This window comes from Pongo abelii, chromosome 16 (genome assembly GCF_028885655.2).
Source record: "Pongo abelii isolate AG06213 chromosome 16, NHGRI_mPonAbe1-v2.0_pri, whole genome shotgun sequence".
Classification (NCBI taxonomy): domain Eukaryota; kingdom Metazoa; phylum Chordata; class Mammalia; order Primates; family Hominidae; genus Pongo; species Pongo abelii.
Genome location: NC_072001.2, coordinates 80,148,951 through 80,172,655, shown reverse-complemented (window position 1 = coordinate 80,172,655; position 23,705 = coordinate 80,148,951). Strand labels below are relative to the sequence as shown.

General features: G+C 36.2%; 1 protein-coding gene across 20 annotated transcripts in view; it reads left to right on the top strand.

Moving 5' to 3' along the window:
* Positions 1 to 23,705, top strand: part of SCAPER (S-phase cyclin A associated protein in the ER) — a 555,380-nt gene that overhangs the window by 23,214 nt on the left and 508,461 nt on the right. For 11 of the 20 annotated variants that reach the window (XM_063716003.1, XM_054531050.2, XM_054531049.2 and 8 more), the window contains one exon: positions 22,991 to 23,061. Coding sequence is in view for 12 of the 20 variants with exons in the window: in XM_063716000.1 (XP_063572070.1) it covers positions 22,991 to 23,061 (71 nt within the window). In the remaining 8 variants the exon portion in view is untranslated. 20 annotated transcript variants of the gene reach the window in all.

The following is a 23,705-nucleotide window of genomic DNA, read 5'->3' as shown; positions in this document are numbered from 1 at the left end:
TTTTTTTTTTTTTTTCACTTAGCAATATATCCTAGAGTGTTAGAGATCTTCGTTTCTTTTTATAGCTGCATACTATTTCCTATTGATCTCTGTTGTAAAACTCTAGTAGGTAAGACATAGTAAAGCTTTTCTTATCTGCCAATTGTGACTCTAAGGAATATGTCCAAAAACCTGAAAGTAAATGAAAAATGCCTATGATCATACACAACAGATAGTTCACACACTGTAAGTATATTCACTGTACTTACAGAATTCTTGAGTTCCTTATTCAGAACTGTAATAGTGCATTTCCCATAAGCCTACCAAATAAGAATTGACAGCTAATAGCTTGTTAGGGAAGAGGAGAAAATAATTAAGAATTAAGCTTTTGTGTTCTACTTAATCATCAGGAAGTAAAGAACTAAAAAATCTTTAACAACACTTTTGTCTGTGCCCATTTATTTTAGGACAACTGTCTTTTGTATTTCTATAACTCCTGAGGCATAATTAAATTATAGTATCATATAGAAGTTGGTGTTCATAGTAATAACCTGAAGTTACCAAGAAAAGAGTAAGTTTCTTTAGTAGCCTCTGTTGCAGAGGTCAAGGAAATGTGTTCAGAGATTTTCATACAAAATAATAAAACCAAAAAGAATTTGTGCTTAGCAGGGAAAACTTCAGTTATCAATTTATGTAGAACACCTCATTTCCCAATAATGTTCATTTATTGATGCTTTTTAAAAATCATTCTGCCAGTTATTCATTTATTCATGACATATTTATGTGCCAGACACCATCCTAGACAGTGAGAATAGTGAACAAAATCTAGTCCTTCAGAAACTTACTGTCTAATGGAAGACAGAGTAAACACATTAAGTGTATGATTTAAAATATAATTGTGGTTAAGTGTTGCAAGGAGTACAAGTTGGTTTGAGTATATAAAAGGAATCCTGGCCAAGTCTCGGGGTTGAAGAAAACTTAGCCTTAGGACGTTACATTTAAGTTGGGATTCGAAAAATCATTAGGCTTTGGCTGGACTAAGAGGAATACTCTCTTAGGATGCTTTCAGTAGCAAGTAGAGTTGGCTTCAGATAAGAATTGATCCAGTGGCTCAACAGTGTCATCAAGAATTTGATTGCTTTTCCTCCACTTACTCTGGCTTCTGTTCTGTTGCCATTATTTTAAGGCTTTCTGTCTTTATGATCCCTAGATGGTTAGCAGTAGTTTCCAAAGCTGTATATTCCCTAACATATGGCCAGTAGGAGAGTCTTTTCTCTAACATTCCAGTAAAAGATCTGAGATCCTCAGTTTTGATCACCTTAGGTCACATGCTCACCTCTGGATCAGTTGTTGTGGCTAGGCGAGCAGATTGACTTAGGCAAGGTCATGTGCTGCACCCTGGAGTTAGGGACAAAAGGTGCTTACCTATAACCACAAGGGACCCCAACAAAAATTGAACTATTAGGAAAGGAGGATGTAGAGAATGAACGCTAGGGAAGAAGAAGCCAATAAATTTGCATTATAGAGTGGCAGGCTATTCCACATAGAAGAAAGAATTCTGTGTAAATGTCCTGAATTAGGATGGAGCTTGGTGCTTATGGGGAACTGAATGAAAGTCAGTGATTTTGGAGCATGGCAAAGGAGGAAAAGAATAGTACAAGATGAGACTGGAGGCCAGGTCATGTATTTGTAGATAATACCAGATTTCCAAAGTGGTGCTACCAGTTTCATTTCCTGTCAGTAGTGTATGGGAGGAGTTGCCCCAGATCCTCACCAGTACACAGTATAATCATTTATTTATTAAAAAAATTTTTTTAGTAAATTTTGATGACTGATTCTTAGTACTTTTTTGTTTGATTATTGGCCATTTAGATATCATTTGTGAAGTGCCTACTCAAGTTTCCTGCTCATTTTTTTATTGACCCAGTAGACTTCTTTTTTGACTCAGTCTCTGTCTTCTTCTTCTTCCTCTTCTTTTTTTCTTTTTTAAATAGAGACAGGATCTCACTATGTTGCCCAGGCTGGTCTCAAACTCCTGAGCTCAAATAATCCTCCTGCCTTGGCCTCCCAAAGTCCTGGGATTACAGGCATGAGCTACCGTCCCTGGCTTTGACTCAGTGTCTTTCTCTTTTTGCAGTTGATTTAAGGAGTTCTTTATCTTGAATCTAAGACCTTTGGCACCTTTGGCACTTCTGCTCTGTAGCTTGCTTTTTCATTTTTTAATACCGTCTTTTGAATAGGATCTGTTCTTAATTTTAATGAAGTTTGGTTATTAACTTTTTCCTTTATGATTAGTGCTTTTTGTGTCCTGATTATTTCTTTCTACCTGAAAATCATGAAAATATTCCCCTGTATCATTTTTGGTAATTTTTAATTTCATTATAATTTTAAATTTAAGAAAGGTTGTGAGAAGACTATGAGGAATTCTCATATATCCTTTTGCCAGATTTACCAATTGCCCCATTAGTTTTATTCTTTCCTTTCTCTCTTTGTGTGTATGAAACACACATGTCTGTAAATATACATACATCCATATATGATGTATATCCATATACATATATCCATATATGAATTCTCATATATCCTTTTGCCAGATTTACCAATTGCTAATTTTGCCCCATTAGTTTTATTCTTTCCTTTCTCTGTGTGTATGAAACATGTGTCTGTAAATATACATACATCCATATACACATATCTACCTGCACACATATATAAATATATGCATATTACTTTTCTCCCTGAACCATTTGAGAGTATTTGAAGCCAACATACTCCTTCATCCTTAAATAGGAAATATGTATTTCCTAAGAATTAAGGACATTCTTTTATATGACCACAATTCAGTGATCAAAATGTGGAAATTTAACATTCATACAGTATTATTATATAATCCACAGTAGATATTCAAAGTTTGTCATTATCTGAATGATGTCTTTTATAGTTATTTTCTTCTTGATCCATTTAGTTGCCAGGTTTGTTTGGTCTCCTTTAATCTGAAACGGTTCTTCAGCCTTTCTCTTTCTTGACTTTGCCATTTTCGAAGACTACGGAACAGTTATTTTGAAGATGTCTTCTCAATTTAGGTGATGTTTCATCGTGATTAGATTCAGGTTTTGCATTTTAGGCAGAATATCACACGAATGATGATGTGTCCTCCTCAGTATATCACATTAGGAGGTATATGATGTGAATTTGTCCTGCTTGTTAACTTTGATTACTTTGTTAATGTAATGTAGTGTCAAGCTTTTCTACTTTAAAGTTTCTGTTTTCTCTTTTGATATTAGTAAGCAATTTGTGGAGAAGCACTTTGAGGCTGTGTAAATATACAGTACCTTATCAAACTGTCACTTACTAGTTTTAGAATCCATTAATGATTTACTTATTAGTTAAAGATCTGTGAGGAAAAGGCTTACATTCTCTTGTTATCTGGACTCTGATTTTTAATTTTATTTAATGTAATCTAATATTATCATTATTTATTTTGATACTCAGATTGTCCCAGATTAGCCAGTGGGAGACTTTAAGCTGGCTCTTGGATTTTTTTTTTTTTTTTTTTGAGACAGGGTCTCTGTCACCCAGGCAAGAGTGCAGTGGCGTAATTACAGCTCACTGCCGCCTCGACTTCCTGGGCTCAAGCCAGCCTCCTGCCTCAGTCTCCTGAGTAGCTGGGCCAATTTTTTAAATTTTTTGTAGAGATGGGGAGTCTCCCTATGTTTCCCAGGCTGGTCTTGAACTCCTGGAGTCAAGTAATCCTCCTGTTTCGGCTTCCCAGAGTGTTGGGATTACAGTTGTGAGCCAGTGTACCCAGCCAAGTCTATTTGGTATGTCCATATTATTCTTTGAGCATTTCTATACTTTATAGTGTAACAAGCTGCTGCTGTAGGTTCAGCTTGTAATTTCCCTGTTTTATTCTTTCTCTCACCTTATTACACAGGCTAGGACTTTCAATATAATATTGAATGGAAGTGGTGATAGTAGTAGGCATCCTTTGTCTTTTTCAGTTTTATACCATTATATATGATGTTTGCTGTAGTTTGCTAAGAATTTAAAAGTTATAAATAAATACTGAATTTTATTACATGCTTTTCTTTCCATCTGTTGATGTGAACCCAAGGCTTTTCTCCTTTATGTTGTTAATAAATATAAATTTATTAACAGATTAATAAATTCTGTGAATGATATTCATTGATTTGAAAATGTTAAATCAGCCTAGTATTCCTGAAATAAACCCAACTTGGTGGTGTTCTCATATCTGAATTCAATTTGCAAGTATGTTTATGTTTATACATACATGTATAAATATGTGTGCATTTTTTTTTTTTTTGCTTTTGTTTTGAGGCAGAGCCTTACTCTGTTGCCCAGGCTGGAGTGCAGTAGCACGATCTTGAGAAGTGACAGTGTACTGGCAGCCCTCGCAGCCCTCGCTCACTCTTGGTGCCTCCTCGGCCTCGGCGTCCGCTCTGGCCATGCTCGGGGAGCCCTTCAGCCCGCCACTGCGCTGTGGGGGCCCCTCTCTGGGCTGGTTGAGGCCAGAGCCGACTCCGTCAGCTTGCCGGGAGGTGTGGAGGGAGAGGCACCGGCGGGAACCAGGGCTGTGCGCGGCGCTTGCGGGCCAGCTAGAGTTCCCGATGGGCGTGGGCTTGGTGGGCCCCCGTACTCGGAGTGGCCCCGGGCAGTGAGGGGCTTAGCACCTGGGCCAGCAGCTGCGGAGGGTGCGCCGGGTCCCCAGCCCGCTGGCACTGCGCTCGATTTCTCACTGGGCCTTAGCTGCCTCCCCACCGGGCAGGGCTCGGGACCTGCAGCCCGCCATGCCTGAGCCTGCACCCCCCGCCCCCCACCATGGGCTCCTGCGCAGCCCGAGCCTCCCCGACCAGCGCCGCCCCCTGCTCTTTCGCTCTTTGCAGTAAATCTTGCTGCTGCTCACTCTTTGGGTCCACATTGCCTTTATGAGCTGTGACACTCACCGCAAAGTTCTGCAGCTTCACTCCTGAGCCAGCGAGACCACGAACCCACCAGAAGGAAGAAACTCCCAACACATCCAAACATCAGAAGGAACAAACTCTGGACATGCTGCCTTTAAAAACTGTTAACACTCAGGGCGACGGTCCGCGGCTTCATTCTTGAAGTCAGTGAGACCAAGAACCCACCAATTCTGGACACAGTCTCAGCTCACTGCAACCCTCGCCTCCCAGGTTCAAGCGATTCTCATGCCTCAGCCTCCTGAGTAGCTGGGATTACGGGCGTGGTACCACCACGCCCGCTAAGTTTTGTATTTTTAGCAGAGATGGGGTTTTGCCATATTGGCCAGGATGGTCTTGAACTCCTGACCTCAAGTGATCCGCCCACTTTGGCCTGCCAAAGTTTTGCTGGGATTACAGGCATGAGCCACCACGCCTGGCCTACGTTTGTGTGCTTATACACATACATATATATGATTTTCACATCTTTTCAATTAAGAGACATTAAATTGTAATTTATGTTTCTTGTATGGTCCTATTAGGTTCTGATATCAGAGTTTTTCAGGCCTCATAAAATGAGTTCTTTCTTCTTTATTCTCTAGAAAATTTAATGTAATTTGTTGCTTAAATTATTAGGATAATTTACCAGTGAAACCCATCTGGTCATAGATTTTCTTTTGTGGGATTCAATTTCTTCAGTAACTATTCAGATTTTCTGTTTTCTTTTATGCCAAGGTTTGGTAAGTTATGTTTTTCAAGGGACTTGTCTGTTTCATAGAGATTTACAAATTCATTGCTACAATGTTACTTAATTATTATTATTTTTTCTTGAGAGGCAGAGTCTCACTCTGTCACACCCAGGCTGGAGTGTAGTGGCATGATGATCATAGCTCACTGAAACCTTGAACTCCTGGGCTCCAGTGATCCTCCTGACTTAGCCTCCTGAGTAGCTGGGACTACAGGCGGTGCCACCATGCCTGGCTATTTGTTTTTTATTTTTATTTTTAGTAGAGAGAGGTCTTGCTATGTTGTCCAGCCTGGTCTTGAACTCTTGGTCTCAAGTAGTCCTCCTGCCTTGGCCTCCCAAAGTGCTGGGATTACAGGTGTGAGCCACGGTGACTGACCGGATACAATTTTATTTATAATATCCTTTTGTTATCTTTTTGATGTCTGGAGGTTTCTAGGATCTGTAGTGATATTTCTTTTTAATTCCTAATACTATTTTTGCCTGCTCTTGTTTTTACTTGATCCTTCTTGCCAAGGAATATATACATTTTGTTAGTGTTTTAAATAACTCACTTTTTAAAAAAATTTTTCTGTATCACATGTTCGTCTTGTATTACATTGATTTTTTGCTGTTTATTACTTCCTTTCTTGGGATTTAATATGGTGCTCTTTTACTAACTTCTTGAAATAGAGACTTAGATAATTTATTTTTAGCTTGTTTTCTTTCTTACATATCCTTTAAAGCTATGCAGTTTCTTTTAAGCTGCATCTTGTAAATATTAACCTGCCATCATTTTATTATCATTTAACTAAAAATACAATTTCCATTGTGATTTTTTCCTTGATCCCCGAGTTATTTAGAAATATATTGGTTGGCAGGCTGCAGTGGCTCATGCCTGTAATCCCAGCACTTTGGGAGGATGAGGCAGATGGATCACTTGAGGCTAGGAGTTCAAGACCAGCCTGGCCAACATGGTGAAACCCCGTCTCTACTAAAAATACAGTAAATTAGCCGGGCATGGTGGCGGGCGCCTGTAATCCCAGCTACTTGGGAGGCTGAAGCAGGAGAATCGCTGGAATCCGGAGGCAGAGGCTGCAGTGAGTCAAGATGGCGCCACTGCAGTCCAGCCTGGGCAACAGAACGCGATTCCATCTCAAAAAAAAAAAAAAAGAAGGAAGAAAAGAAATGTATTGCTTAACTTCCAAACACATGGGGATTATTCAGGTTATATCTCTTTTTACTTTCTATACTTTGAAATTTAGTGAGACCTGAGTTATGACTAAGGATATTGACAGTTTGGAAAACATGCACCTGGAAAAAATGTGTTTTTGCCATTGTTGAGTGCTGGGTTCTGGATATGTCAAATGTATCAACCTTGTTAATTATGTTGTTCTTCTATATTGTTACTTAATTTTTTTGTGTACTTGTTCTGCCAGCTTCTAAAAGAGTGTGTTGTGTTAAAATCTCCAAAAATAATTGTATTTTTCTCTTATCTCAATTTTGCTTGTACATTATTAGATATGTTAGATATGTGCACATTTGACATTGATATGTTTTCCTGGTTGATAAACTTTTTACTAAAAGTATCACTATATATACTCTAGCAGTATATCTTTCCGTTTCTTCCTATAAGCCCGTTATTTATATATTATTTTATTATTTTTTAGTGGGCACCCTAGAGTTGCCTGCCTGCCTGCCTGCCTTCCTTTCTTCCTTCCTTCCTTCCTTCCTTCCTTCCCTCCCTCTCTCCCTCCCTCCCTCCCTCCCTCCCTCCCTCCCTCCTTCCTTCCTTCCTTCCTCTTTCTCTTTTTCTTTTTCTTTTTCTTTTTCGTGAGATGGAGTCTGGCTCTGTTGGCCAGGCTGGAGTGTAGTGGTGCCATCATAGCTCACTACAGCTTTGAACTCCTGGTTTCAGGTAATCCTCCCACCTCAGCCTCTTGAGTAGCCGGGACTACAGGTGCCACTATGCCTGGCTTAAATTTTTTTTTTTTTTTTTTTGTAGAGTCAAGGTTGTACTCTATTGCCCAGGCTGGTCTTGAACTCTAGACCTTAAGTGATACTCCCACCTTAGTCTCCCAGAGTGTTGGGATTACAGGTGTGAACTACCGTGCCCGGCCCAACATTTCTTAATGACTTATTAGAGTCTATTATAAATTGTTGCTTTTATCACTTCCTGGAGAATGTAAAGGCCTTATCACCCTTTAATTGTTTACTCCCCTTCCACCTTTTGTGAAATTGTCATACACTTTTTCATATCTTTAAAATTTCATAAGATTATAGTACTTTCATATAGTTTGTATTCATACTCTTTTATTCATATTTTTACTGTTTTTTGGTGTTCTTCATTTGCATGCAAACCTAGATTATTATACTGTATTAATATAGCATAGTAGTGTAATATAGTATATATAGTACATAATGTAGTATAATAGTAGAAGTAGGTTTGCATGCAAACCTAGATTGTTATACTATATTATTATACTAGAGTAGAATATTTTTTCTACTAGAAAACAGTAATTTTCTTTTAGTACTTTAAAGGTGCTCCACTGTTTACTGGCATTTATCATGTCCGTTTGTCGGAAAATCAGCTGAGTTTTTTTTGTCACCCCTTTGAAGGTAATGAGCTCTTATCCTCTCTGTACACTCTTAAGATTTTCTTTGTTTCAGGTTTTCATCAGTTTTTCTGTGATATACTTATGTTTGGTTTTCTTTGTATTTATCCTGCTTGGGGGTTTGTAGAGCTTCTGGGAGAATTTGGCTGGTATCTTTTGTCAGTTTTAAAGCCATTGCCCTTCAAATTTTTTTTCTGCTCCAATTTCTCTGTTCTTTCCTTCAGAGTCTCCAGTTGTACCATGTAAGACTTTTTCACCATGTCTTATATGTTTATTTTCTCTTCTGTATTCTTTTTTTCCTCTGTGCTTTCATGTAGATATTTCCTACTGTCATATTTTCCAGTTCACTGACCTTTCTTCTGCTGTATTTAGTTTGTGGTTAAAGTGATTTATTGAGCTCATAACCTCAGTAATATTTTATTTCTCTTCTAGAATATCCATGTGAATTTCATTTTTTGTTTTTCCTCTTTTATTTTAATATTCAAAATATTTATTTTTAATGAAAAGGTATATCTTATAGCTTTTAAGTAATCAAGAAATCTGTGCAATATTTTGCTCATAAAAATGCAAATTGTGCCAGGCGTGGTGGCTCACACCTGTAATCCTAGCACTTTGGGAGGCTGACGTGGGTGGATCACTTGAGGTCAGGAGTTTGAGACCAGCCTGGCCAACATGGTGAAACCCCGTCTCTACTAAAAATACAAAAATTAGCTGGGCATGGTGGCGTGTGCCTGTAGTCCCAGCTACTTGAGAGGCTGAAGCAGGAGAATTGCTTGAACCTGGAGAATTGCTTGAACCCAGGAGGCAGAGGCTTCTGTGAACTGAGATCACACCACTGCACTCCATCTTGGGTGACAGAGTGAGACTCCATCCTCCCCCCAAAAAAAATGTAAATTGTAACAGATAAGGCCAGCTGTAGCTCCTTGGATTTGGTAATTAGTCACCAATCCCCATCCCTATCCCATCTTGCCCTTATTCCCCAGGTGACTGTGTTATTTATTTATTTATTTTTTGGTTATCTTCATTTTTTATTATGTTTTTTTTTTTTTGAGACGGAGTCTCGTTCTGTCACCCAAGCTGGAGTGCAATGGTGCGATCTCAGCTCACTGCAACCTCTGCCTCCTGGGTTCAACCAATTTTCCTGCCTCAGTCCCCTGAGTAGCTGGAACTACAGGCTCCCACCACCACACCCAGTTAATTTTTTGTATTTTCAGTAGAGGCAGGGTTTCACCATGTTAGCCAGGATGGTCTCGATCTCCTGACCTTGTGATCCACCCGCCTTGGCCTTCCAAAGTGCTGGGATTACAGGCGTGAGGCACGGCACCTGGCCCTTTTATTAGTTTTTAAATAGCTATTTTCACATATTTCTGCATGGCAGTTATTTACTTTTTTCACTTTGAAGGTATTTTATTGACTTGTATTTATTATTTCTTATGGAATGTCACTTGTCAGTTTTATTCTTATTAATTTGAGGTTACTTGTGACTACTTCTAAGGTTTGTTTTTTTTTTTTTTTGGTTGTCAGTACTTTTTAACCCTAGTATGTCTATCGTTTGTCTTTTTATTTTACCTTTTTATTAAAAAAATTCACAATTTTATTCATAGTGCCTGTTGATTCGTGGTATGATCTTTTTTGTTAGTTTTGGAAAGTTCTCAGCCTCTGTGTGCTCTAATCCCATTTTTGTTTCTGTTTTCCTCAGATTTCAGTTTTTGCTTCTATGTTTGACCTTTTTAAAAATTTCTTATGTCTCTTTTGCTCTTTTCTATTTTTGTTTTGTTTTCGTTCTGGATATTTTAGTCTAACTAATTCACTAATTTCTTGTTAAACCCATTCATTGAGTTCTTAATTTCAGTTTTTTGATTTTTCAGTTTTATAATTTCTACTTGATTCTTTTAAGGTATCTAGTTTTCTGCAGAAAATTTCAATCCTTTTATTTTCAGTTCATATTAAGTTACTTTAAAATCTATTTCTGATAACTTTTATTACTTGGCTAATGTGTGGGTATATTCCCTTTTTTTGTATTTTTTCTTGGTTTTTAGTCTTTGGACTTGTTTTCTAGTATGCCCAGTAATAATTTATTTTATTTTATTGCTGTATAAGAGATGTACATAATTTTGGGGTACATGTGATAATTAATTACATTCATATAATTTGTTAAGATCAAATTAGTATAGTTGGTTGTGTCTATCAACCTAAATATGTCTTTTTGTACTAGAAACATTCAAATTATTCTCTTCTAGCTATTTTGAAATGCATAATAAAGTATTATAACTATAGTCACCCCTCTGATCTATCTAACACTAGGTCTTATTTTTTCTATCCAACCATATATTTGTACCCATTAATCAACTTTTTATCCCCACCCACCCCACTCCACTATTTTTCCTGGCCTTGGGTTACTACCAGTCTACTCCATATCTTCATGAGATCCGCTTTTTTTAGCTCCAACATATGAGGGAGAACATATGATAGTCCTCTTTCTGTGCTTGGCTTATTTCACTTAACATAATGACCTCCAGTTCCATCTATGTTGTTGCAAGTGACAGGATTTTATTCTTTTTCATGGCTGAATGATATTAAACTTTGTATATGGAATACATTTTCTTTATTCATCTGTTGATGGCACTTAGGTTGATTCCATATATGTGAATAGTGATGCAATAAACATGGGAGTGCAGATATCTTTTTGATATATTAGTTTCCTTTATTTTGGATATATACCCAGTAGTGGAATTGCTGGATCATATGGTGATTCTATTTTTAGTTTTTTTGAGGAACTTTCATACTGTTCTCTATAATGGCATACTAATTTTCATTTCCACCAACAGTGTACTAGGGTGCCTCTTTTTCCACATCCTTGGTAGCATGTTATTGCCTGTCTTTTTGATAAAAACCATTTTAACTGGGTGAGATGATATTTCATTGTAGTTTTGATTTGCATTTCTGTGGTGATTAGTGATGAGTCTTTTTTCATATATCTGTTGGCCATTTTGTATATCTTCTATTGAGAAATGTCTATTTAGATCTTTTGCCCATTTTTAATTTGGATTATTTGTGTTTTGCTAGTGAGTTGTTGGAGCTCCTCATATGTTCTGGTTATTAATCTCTTACTAGATGGGTAATTTCCAAATATTTTCTTCCATTCTGTGGATTGTCTCTTTGTTGATTATTTCCTTTGTTGTGCAGAAGCCTTTTAGTTACTAATATAGTCTTATTTGTCTATTTTTGTTGCCTGTGCTTTTGAGATCTTACACAAAAAATCTTTACCCAGACAAATATCCTGGAGCATTTCTCTTAAGTTTTGTTTTAGTAGTTTCATAGTTTCAAGTCTTACCTTGAAGTTTTTAATCCATTTTGATTTGATTTTTTGGTATGGTGAGAGATAGGAATCTAGTTTTATCCTTTTGCATAAAGTTATCAAGTTTTCCCAGCACCATTTATTGAATAGGGTGTTCTTTCCCTGGTGTATGTTCCTGTCAACTTTGTCAAAGATTAGTTGGCTGTAAATGCATGGGTTTATTTCTGGGTTCTCTATTCTGTTCCATTGGTCTGTGTGTTTGTCTTTATGCCAGTACCATGCTGATTTTGTTAGTACTGTGATGTCTCCAGCTGTATTCTTTTTGTTCAGGTTTGTTTTGGCTCTTTGGGGTATTTTGTGTTCCATGTAAGTTTTAGGATTTTTTTTTTCTATTTCTGTAAAGAATGTCATTGGTATTTTGATAAGGGATTGCATTGAATCTGTAAATTGCTTTGGGTAGTATTGTTGTTTTAATAGTATTCTTCCATTTCATAAGCATGAAATATCTTTCCATTTTTTATATCCTCCTCATTCTCTTTCATCAGTGTATTACAATTTTCCTTGTCTGGATCTTTCCCTTTTTTGGTTAAATTGATTCCAAGATATTTTATATTCTTTGTAACTATCGTAAATGGGATTGCTTTCTTGATTTTCTTTTTTGGATTGTTCACTGTTGGTTTTTGTATGTTGATTTTGTATCCTGTACCTTTACTGAATTTGTTAATCAGTTCTAACAGATTTTGGTGGAGTCTTTAGATTTTTTGGGTTTTTTTTTTTTTTTTGAGACAATTTCTCACTCTGTCACCCAGGCTGGAGTGCAATGATGCGATCATAGCTCATTGCAGCCTTGAGCTCCCAGGCTGAAGCAATTCTCCTGCCTCTGCCTCTTGAAGTGCTAGGATTACAGGTGTAAGCCACCACACCTGGCTGTCTTTATCTTTTTCTAAGTAACAGATGTCATCTGCAAACGAGGCTAATTAGACTTCTTCCTTTCCAATGTGGATGCCTTTTATGTTTTCATAACTGGAAGGGGAACCAACAGATAAGTAGTTTATTTCTTGTTCACTTAATAGTTCAGTGTAGGTATTCAGCATGTGACCTTTCACATTTTGATGGGACTAAATTTTTTTTTTTTATCTTTTGACTCCATCATTCTTTAGAGAGTCCTGCTAGATCTTATGCATCTGGCCAGTAAGTGGGGAATTGAGGGAGATAACATGGCTGATGATGCAGGAGACTTAAAAAAAAAAAAAAAACCCAGACGTGGACATAGCTTACCTCATTTTCCCCTATATTCTAGCGTGCAGAACTTAGTCACATGGCCATCTGTTTGCAAGAAAGACTGGAAGGTGTTGTCCAGCTTTGTGACAGGAAAGAAAGCAAGTGGTTTTGATGCATATTGTAGTCTCTGTCATGGAGGCTGATACAGTATTAGTAATTTAGGTTTGAGATGATGATGGCTTGGACTAGGGTGATGGTAGTGGATTTACATTCTCCAGTTGTGTTTAGGAGATAGACTTGGTGAGACTTGATATATTATTTAGTATATAGGCTAGTGAGCTATAACAGAGACTCCAGAACAGAGTAGCTCATACAAGAGAGAAGTTGTTTCCCCCTTATAATAGTTTAGCCATCCTTAGTTCATCTGTGGTTTTACCTTTAGATGGTGTGAAATATTGATAAAAACTGATAAAGTTATCATAAATTACTGAACAGGATTCCAGCTTATCATTCTGTAATATTAGGGAAATTGTACTAGTTACATGGTTTCTCAGGTAAACTGCATGACTAGTAATCTTGTCTTCATACTACCCAAAATATTAAGGGCGTTAGTAGTGGGAATTTAAGAGAAAGGTTCTTTTCTGAATTATTCAGAAAGCTGAAAAACATTGGAAAAAAGATACAAGAATTTCATTTTATGGGCAGATAGTGGTATGAATGGATTTTGAAGAACTTGTATAAAGTAGAAAGTTTTATGGAGACAGATACATAGACGTTTAGTAAACAGTACTTGTAACCTTTTCAAGATTATGGGGAAAGTTGTTAAAATTGAAATTATTTAGATATTTTAAACCTAAGAGAAAGAAGTTTCTTTGGGAGCAAGTCTCATAAGTACCTAGCCTCTTTGGTGACTATTGTAAACACTTTCTTAGATTATATACTGTAAGATTTGAACTTAAAAACTTTCACTGAAGACTGATCTTTATACTTTTAGTTGAAACATTAAGTATTTGAACAGGCCTCTGTAAAATCTCCATACAGCACTAGGTGGCACACTGTGACTTTGGATGAAAATACACATATTTTGTTGAAGACTGCTGTGAGAAAAGAACCTAGGTTAAAAAAAAATACTGTTTGAAATAGACATCTATTTTATGAAGTATCTCAGAATCATTTATTGCATTTCAAACCCTGATACTGATATTAAAATGCTTAAAACTATTTTATTTACGTTACTACTGACATTTTTATAAGAATTGGATTACTAAAAATCATTAGAATTTATGGATTTTTACTGAAAGGAGTCCATTCAGCATGTATTACAAAAAGCGTATGTGCTTTAAAATGAAAAATGATTTTCAATCAGATCTTGTAGTTAGATGAGTAGTTATAATGTTTTTGCTTATTAAGTATTGGAATTAAGAATAAAATCAAAGTCTTGAGCTAGTGGTTTTTCTTTGAATGTGTGTCTATGAATATATACTAAATACAAAAGAGCCAACTTGGTAAAATTTATAGTGGAGCCTGAAATGTTTATGGAAGTAAAGAATATTAGATTTGAAGTTTTCTGGTCTAGTGTTACAACATTGCTATTTTGTGATTATCCATTTTAGTTCTTGGAAACTCATTATTTTGTGAAGACTCTTGACTTAGAATGTAATGTATGGCATAGTGAATTTTATGACCTGATACACACACACACACACACACACACACACACACACACACACACACACACACACACACACACACACACACACACACACACTCTCTCTCTCTCTCTCTCTCTCTCTCTCTCTCTCTCTCTCTCTCAATCTCTCTCTCTCACAGGATGTTCTGTGATTGTGTAAGGGAATTATCTGAAGTAGAGCTGAAAAGTAGGCCATCTATTTATACTTGTTCATTTGGCCTGGAAGCAATAGTGATACCCTTGGTTAGAACAATGCTAAATGATAGATGCCAGTGTAAGTTAGATAGAACTGACCAATACTTAATGGGAGATGTACTTAAGCTAAAGGAGGAAGTTTTCTGGTGTTACATTGATTGGAAAGTATGGGAATGAGTAGAGAAGTGACTTTTGCAAATCTAGAGGACACTGAATGGGGTTTGGATAGTGATCACAGAAATATGAGTTTCAGTGAAAGCTTAATGAGTCAGGTAAGTAGATGACACATGGATATTCAGGGTAAGGTCAGAGGAATGAAGGAATGTGGGTACAGATGTTTATGTTAAAGACGTAAAAACTGACAAGTTCTGGAGAGGAAAATTTGGGTTAGACTCTCATCACAGAGAATTAGAGTAGAAGAACATAGTCTTTGTTTTTCTGGTAGTTGGATATTAGTTGATTAGTTCATTCATTTTTGTACCGAAACCTGATTCCTGTCACTCACAGATTTAGCACCTATTGTCATTCCCTCTTTCTTACCATAACACAATTTTTCTCTGTACTGGATCATTCCCATCAGTATGAAAGTATGATATACTATCACTCATCTTAATAATCCATTCTGTTTATTTATTTCTTTGTTCTCCTTTATGATGAAACTCAAAATATCTTAATACTCAGTATCTCCATTTTTCTCATCATTCTGTTCTGAACCGTTTTCAGTCAGGATTTTGACCCTGCTATACCACTACATAGGCAATAAGTTACCAATTTATTAGAGCTTATTATAAATTATTACTTTTATCGCTTCCTGGGCAATGCAAGGCTGTCAGTCTTATGGCTGTTGCTTTAAAGGTAATGAGTTGATTTTTCCCTCTCCTCTGTACTCAAGATTTTTCTCTATGTTTAAGTTTATCATCAGTTTTTCTGTGATATGCTTAAGTGTGGTTTTCCTTGTATTTATCTTCTTTGGGGTTTGCAGAGCTTCTGGGAGAATTGGGCTTATATCTTTTTCTCAACTTTATTTTATGCTGTCAAAGAGATTAATGGGACAGTTGGTGAAATGTAAATGCTGTAATTTAAATAATAATTCTGTATCAGTGATAATTTCCTGATTTTGTTATTTATAGTATAGTGATATAGGAGAGTATCCTTACATATATAAAATACATAGTGAAGTATTTACTGCCAAGGAGTATAACTGCAGATTGTTCTCAGATGCTTCAGGAAAAAATGTGAGGTTATGTTTGATATTCTTTGTGTGAATTTATAACTTTTTAGTAATTTGAATTTATTTCAAAATGACAAGTAATATGTATCTGTTTATCTCACAATTGGCTTCTTACCATACAGCCACATTATTTGTTTACATATTGACTATGGCTGCTTCACATAAAATGGCAAAATTGAGTAGTTGTTACAGAGGTCTTATGGCCTGCAAAGCCTAAAATAAAAAAAATATTTATTATCTGGTCCTTTGTAGAAAATCTTTGCTGACCCTTGCTCTAGAGTGTACTATAGTGACTTTTTTTCTTTCCCTGAAGTGATGCTACTCATTAATTTCCTTCATTTGAAAATAGTGTATTGCTTTTTCTTCACATATTCCCCAAAAGAATAAAAATTAACAGTGGGTGGGGGGAATCCAAACTGGAAGGCAAATAGTAACATACTCCCAGGTGAAGATGAGCACTAATTACATGATTTTGGCAAACAGTACTTTGGATATTGTAAGGTTAAAGATAAGAACTGTACATAAATGCTGTAATGTAGTTAGTAAATGTGTTTCTCATAGGAGTATGGGTTAGCAATTTTGAAACTACTTTATGTATATATTAGCATTGAACAGATAAGTAAATAGATTGTAGATAATGAAAGCTGGGGATCTTATGTTGGAGAAAGAAGTTTCAGACAAGCAAAGGGAAAGGCTAAAATGAGCCCTGTGGCATAGGATTGAAATCAATCAGTATAAACTCATGGTTTTTAATATCTGTATACAAATAGATCCAGGTGTGTATATTGTGTGTTAGAGTACATTCATCTAGTTCCTGTTATCTCATTCTGTGAGTTGACTGGGTGGTTTTTGTGATGTGATGTTGGCTTGGGTACTGGCATGGCAGCAGTTTTCTAGGGGCTCAGCTGGGCTGGAATGTCCAAAATGGCTCACTCACACAGTGGGCAGAGGATGCTGTCCTCTGGGAGTTCAGCTAGGGCCTGTCAACCAGAGTGCTGCCTGTGTGTGGTCTCTCTACTTGTGGCTTGGGCTTCTCATGGCATGACAGCTGGATTTTAAGAGTGACTACCCTAAGAGGGAGCATTCTAAGAGACTCAGGTGGAGGCTGCAAAGCTTCTGATGACCTAGTCTCAGAAGTTATGCAGTGTCCTTTCTGCCTCATTTTATTGGTCAGAAAGCAAGTTACAGAGGCATATTCAAGGGGAGTGGATTACATGAGGGCATGAACACCAGCAGGTGTGGTTTACTGGGGCCAAGGGAGGCATCTTTGGAGACTGCCTACCATACTTGTTAATTCATATGTTATTTTTTACTCTTACATGTTTGCTTCATTTACTTGGATTGTTAGCTCTTTGAGGACAAGCACAATACTTTATGTTTTTCTTTATATTCTCCTCAGTCTCTTACTTGATGCTTTTGCACATAGTAATTGCCTCGTTAAATGTATTGTGCCTTAGGATTCCAGGAATGCTAAAAGTCCAGGCTGGCAAGAACTATAGGAAGGCATGGAGGCACCTACTAATTGGACTGGGATTTTGGGCTGGCTCCGTGGTGAACTTGTTTCACAAAGAGGCAGGTTTTCCACACAGATTTAAGGATTAGATAAGGAGGCTGTATCCTCGTGTTCATATGGGTGCTTTATGATCTCTTTCTTCTCATAGATACTTGGCTTATAAAAACAGACTATTTTGATATGACATTCATTAGTGGGGAAGCAATTTCCTTTATTTTACTAGACCTGGCTCCCAGCTGGCACAGGGTGTTGGTGGGGCTGAACCTGTAAGCTTATGTTCTTAGGCCAGGCGGGGCTAGAGCAAGCAAGAAATTACACATGTTCTGTGCAATAGTTTGAGTTTTAAAAATTGCAATTTAAAATTACCTGTTAACAGCAATTATTATTTGAATCCTAATAACTTGGAGATAAAATTATGTAGCTAAAAATGGAATGTTGACTTACTTTAGCACAATCTCTAGAGAATTAAAAAAAGGGTTTTCCAAAATATTTTATGCTGAAGAGGTCTTTTAGGGGAAATATATAGGATGTTTGTAAAAACTGGTCTATTTCACACTTGGACTCGTTGATATGTAAAGGATAGTGCAGATACTAGTCCACAGCAGTGTTTGTGCTCTTTAGGCCACTTTTTCAAACCTTAGATTATATTTATTATTTAAATAATTTGTTTATTTTTTAGAGTTACAAAACTCAGTGTTTTTAGATCTAAAAAAGACTCGTGACTTTCTTTTCTCTGTTTAACCACCTACCACATCCCAAATTAGTTTTAAGTGTTTTCTGAGAAAAGTGTGAGAAATAATGACTTTGTTAAATATATTATATATTTTGACTAATCTAATATCTAATAATCTAATAAGTACCATCTTTTCCATACATAGGCTTCATTCCAGCGCTCCAATAGTCATGACAAAGTAAGGAGAATAGTTGCAGAGGAGGGTCGTACAGCAAGAAACCTAATAGCTTGGAGTGTTCCACTAGAAAGCAAAGATGATGATGGTATGTATTTAAAAAATTAGTTTCATTTTTGTTGTAAGTAAGAAGGATGTATTTAGTCCTAAAGAGGTAGACTGAAAACTGTTTGCAATTAGACCTCTTGGGCTGATTAGTATGTTAAATAAGAAATAATTTTTTGTTGCTTTTATACACACATGGTTTTATAAAAGCCTTATTGTTAGTTTTGTTTTTTCAGATAATAGTGAAATTTGAAATTGGGTTTATTGTGTTATTATGACCAGCAGATTGGGGCTTTTTAAAGTGATAAGAGAGTTAGTGATATGATTAGGCTTTGTCTCCCCACCCAAATCTCACCTTGAATTATAATCCCCATAATCCCCACGTGTCAAGGGAGAGACCATGTGAGGTAATTGGATCATGGGGGTGGTTTCCCCCATGCTGTTCTCGTGACAGTGAGTGAGTTCTCATGAAATGTGATGGTTTTATAAGGGGCTCTTTCCCCTACACTCGGTACTTCTCCTTCCTGCTGCCTTGTAAAGAAGGCGCCTTGTTTGCCCTTCTCCTTCCACCATGATTGCAAGTTTCCTGAGGCCTCTCCAGCCATGCTGAACTATGAGTCAATTAAAGCCCTTTCCTTTATAAATTACCCAGTTTCAGACAGTTCTTTATAAGCAGTATGAAAATGGACTAATACATTTAGGTTTTTTCTTTTATTAAATTCTTATAAAAATAAAAGGAGGTTTTTTAAAAATCATATTTACCATAATTAGGTGCAATTTAATGTAATGCTTTAGAAAATAGAAGATATTTCTTTAGTTCTCATTATTATTATTTGAACAAGAAAAAAAAATCATCTCTCCCCTCCCTTTAATGGCTAGAGGCAGTGTGAAGCCACTGTTTCGGGGATGTTGAAGACTGGATAGAGATACAGAAGACAGGAGGTTGGCATACCTCACTTTGAAATTTTCTGAGGGCTTGTAGAATATTCCTCACAGTTAGGTTTGTCTGACATCTTTTCATGACTAGATTCAGGTAGGTGTTTTTAGTAGGAATTCTATAGAAATGATGTGTCCTTTTCAGTTATCAGAGGAGGTTCATGATAACTGTCTCGTTAATTTAATCAGTTGCTTTAAGTGTTGTCTGCTAGATTTCTCTACTGTAAAGTAGCTAATTTTTTCCTATGTAACTAATGAGTAATTTGTGGTAAGATAGTTTGAAACTATGTAAATATCCTGTTTTTGTTGAAACAGTACACTCACTACTTTTAGCATCTATTGATAATCCTTGGCTTATGTTATACCTCTGGTGGTTGCAAAGTGGTGATTTGTTAACTCCATCATTCCTTCTGCATTTGTTAGCCTTCTAATATAAGGAAGAGCTTTACCATCTCCTCTTTATTTGTATGTATGTATGTATGTATGTATGTATGTATATTTTCAGTTTGTGTGGACTCATGGCTTATGGTATTTAATGGGGTACAGTTACTCTATTTTGATGCTCAGATTGTTCTCGGTTTTTCAAATGGGAGACCCTTTAACTTGGCTTCTGTTCCTTTTGACATGTTCTAATCATGTTTCCATTCTTTGAGAACATCTTTACACAAGATGTTTCAAGCTAAACAAGAATTCACCTGTTTTATTCTCTTAAATTCATTTTTACATTTTATTTTATTTAAAATTTTCTTTAAAGAATGTTTTAAATCTTTATCTTTTTTACATTTGGTCCTCTGATCCATTTGTAGTTTATTCTTACATATACTCTGTGGTATGAATCTAATTTTATCTTTTTCCTTATAGCTAACAAGTTGCCTCAGCATAAGTTGTTATAAAGTTTATCTTTGCCCCAGTTATTTGAGATTCCACCTTTTCTGTAGAGTGAATTTCCATATGTAATTGTATTCCGTTTTAGTAGTCTGTTTACCTGATTCATGTGTGAGTGTCATACTATTTTAACTATGGAGGCATTATAGTATTTTTAAATGCCTGCTTGGACCTGTCTTCCCCTGTAGCTTTTCTTTCTCAGTTTTCCTAGCTATTTTTAGAGAGCAGTTATTTTGAATCACGAAAACTATCAAATAGAGGGGAAAATTGGGTTTATCTTTTGAAATTCAGCTTCTTAACAGCTAATCTTTCCACAAGAAGCTTACTATTACTTCATTTCTTTGATAAAAGTACATATCAACATGATTTATTACAAAAGTAAAAAAAAATTCTGTATATTATAAATATTTTTATATGAAATTGTATTCTCTCATTTTCCATGGGTTATTCTGAACACAAAATAGTTCAAAGGTGTTTCTATTAAAGTTGTTTCTATTCAAAAAACAAAGGAAAGAAAATATAATAATCAAACATCTGTACATAACCTGATTTTTCATACAAGAACATAAATAATTGGCCAGTACAATTTTAAAGCTTCATTTGTGAGTATTGTAACATAATAAAACTGTAAGCACAGGCCGGGCGCATTGGCTCACGTCTGTAATCCTAGCACTTTGGGAGGCTGAGGCAGGTGGATTGCTTGAGCTCAGGAGTTCGAGACCAGCCGGGGCAACATGGTGAAACCTTGTCTCTACTAAAATACAAAACAATTAGCCGGGCATGGCAGTGGGCGCCTGTAATCCTAGCTGCCCGGGAGGCTTGAACCTGGGAGGCAGAGGTTGCAGTGAGCCGAGATCGCGCAACTGCACTCCAGCCTGGGGGACAGAGTGAGACTCTGTCTCAAAAAAACAAAAAACAAAAAACAAAAAAAACCCAAAAACCAAAAAACTGTAAGCACAGATAATTAGAACTTTCTGAATATCTGTAGTAATTTTGACAAAAGAAGAATATTAACATTTACAATTTTTGTTAAGGATTATTTTATATTGTTAAAACTTTGCCACATATAGGCAATTAAAAACTAAGTTTATAATAGCAACTTGTTCTTATTTTATGACTACAATATATACTTAGGTGTTTCTGAGGATAATTCCACTTAAAAAAAGTTATCTGCTTCGTATTATTTCTGTTTCTAAGCTGGTTTTTCTGCTGGATATTCTAAAAACCTGCTGGTACATTACAGCTTGTGCTTATTCTAAGCTGGTTTTTCTGCTGGATAGTCTAAGAAAACTTTCTGGTACATTGTTTTATATAATTAAAGGATGTGCCTCTGTAGGTTAGTGTAGCATTCTCTCCCTTCACCCCTGATGGAACAGTGAGGGTGTCCCACTTATGTCAGATAAGTTGATAGTTAGGTACCTGTGTGTTATGGCTCACTTATACTGCTTCAGGGGACCCGGCCCCAAAATTACTTTGCAGAAAGGAAAATTATTCTGTTATACATTATAGAATTTTATTCCTATTTTGAAATGCTGGAGAGGTTGCAGAGAAAAAGGAACACTTACACACTGCTAGTGAGAATGTAAATTTGTTTGACCATTGTGGAAAGCACTTTGGTGATTACTCAAAGAGTTAAAAACAGAACTACCATTTGACCCAGCAATCTAATTACTGAGTATATACTCAAAGAATATAAATTGTTCTACCATAAAGATACATGTACATGTATGTTCATCACAGCACTACTTACAATAGCAAAAACATGGAATCAACCTAAATGGCCATCAATGGTAGACTGGATAAAGAAAATGTGGTACATATATACACCATGGACTATTGCGTAGCCATAAAAAGAATGAAATCATGTTATTTGCAGCAATATGGATGGAGCTGGAGATCATTATCCTAAGTGAACTAATGCAAGAATAGAAAACCAAATACTGCACGTTCTCATTTATAGGTGGGAACTAAACATTGAGTACATATACGTGGACACAAAGAAGGGAGCAAAAGACACCAGGGCCTACTTGAGGGTAGAGGGTGGGAGGAGAGTGAGGATTGAAAAACTACCTATCAGTTACTTATGCTAATTACCTGAGTGACGAAATAATCTGTGCACCAAACCCCTGTGAAACGTAATTTGCCTGTATAACAAACCTGCACATGTACCCCTGGACCTAAAATAAAAGTAAAAAAAAAAAAAAAAAAAAAAAGAATTCTGTTTTGAATTGCTGTTGAGAATAGTAATTACAAAACAGTAGTTGGTGTCTTTCTTATAAAAAAGAATGAGTGAAAAAATACAAAGAACTGAAACCTCACTTTTCTCAATGATATTGTGCATTTCATATATCAGATAAATTAAAACAAAATATTGGGGTTTTATATAGAAAACATAGAGTCTTAATTTTATTGTTGAAATGAAATTTGAACTTAAAGAACTATTTCCAGATTTATATACAAGTTGAGGAGTACAAGTAACTGGACTTTGTTTTTAAAAGTTGTCAGAGTATCTGACTTCTTTAAGATGTTGATTTATTCCTATTCAGAGAAAGGTATTCAATAATAGCAGTCTCTGGGACTTTGGAAATTTGTTGTTGTTGTTGTTTTAATTATATCAGTTTATATTGACCATGAACAGACTGTTATACTGTGGTCTCTGGAAGGAGATTAAATGTTAGTATGCCTGAATGATTTGCATAGTTTAGGTTTACATTATCTAATTACCTGTAGTTCAATTTTATATTATCTATCATTCTGTATATCTACATATTTATTTTTTTCTTGCCTTGAAGGAAAACCTAAATGTCAAACTGGTGGAAAATCTAAGAGGACAATTCAAGGCACTCATAAAACTACTAAACAGGTACAGCATCTATAACTTTTTTGCTTATTTACTTTTAATTTCAATTTCTGAATGTATTATAAATTATGAAAATCTTATTTTGCAGGATTTGAATATTATTTAAATAAACATTTAATGTACTTTTTTAAAACAAATGTGTATATAGTAATCAGTGTGACTTACTTGTACTAAATACTTTACAGATATTAATTTATTTGGTTCTTGTACCCTTTAATGTAAGCATTACAATTATCGTCACTTACATTGAAGTTTTGTTACAAAAAGAAATTGAGGCAGAGAGAAGGCACGTAACTTGCTAGTAAATGACACAGCCAGGGTTTGAACCCAGGCAGTTAATTTCTTTTCTTTTTTTTTTTAACTTTTTTTTTTCTTTGAGACAGTCTCACTCTGTTGCCCAGGCTGGAGTGCAGTGGCGTGATCTTGGCTCACTGAACCCTCTTCCTCTTGGGTTCAAGCAGTTCTCGTGCCTCAGCCACCCCAGAACCTGGGACTACAGTCATGTGTCACCATGCCCAGCTAATTTTTGTATGTTTAATAGAGATGGGGTTTCACCATGTTGGCCAGGCTGGTCCCAAACTCCTGGCCTCAAGTGATCCACCTGCTTTGGCCTCCCAAAGTGCTGGGGTTATAGGCATGAACCACCA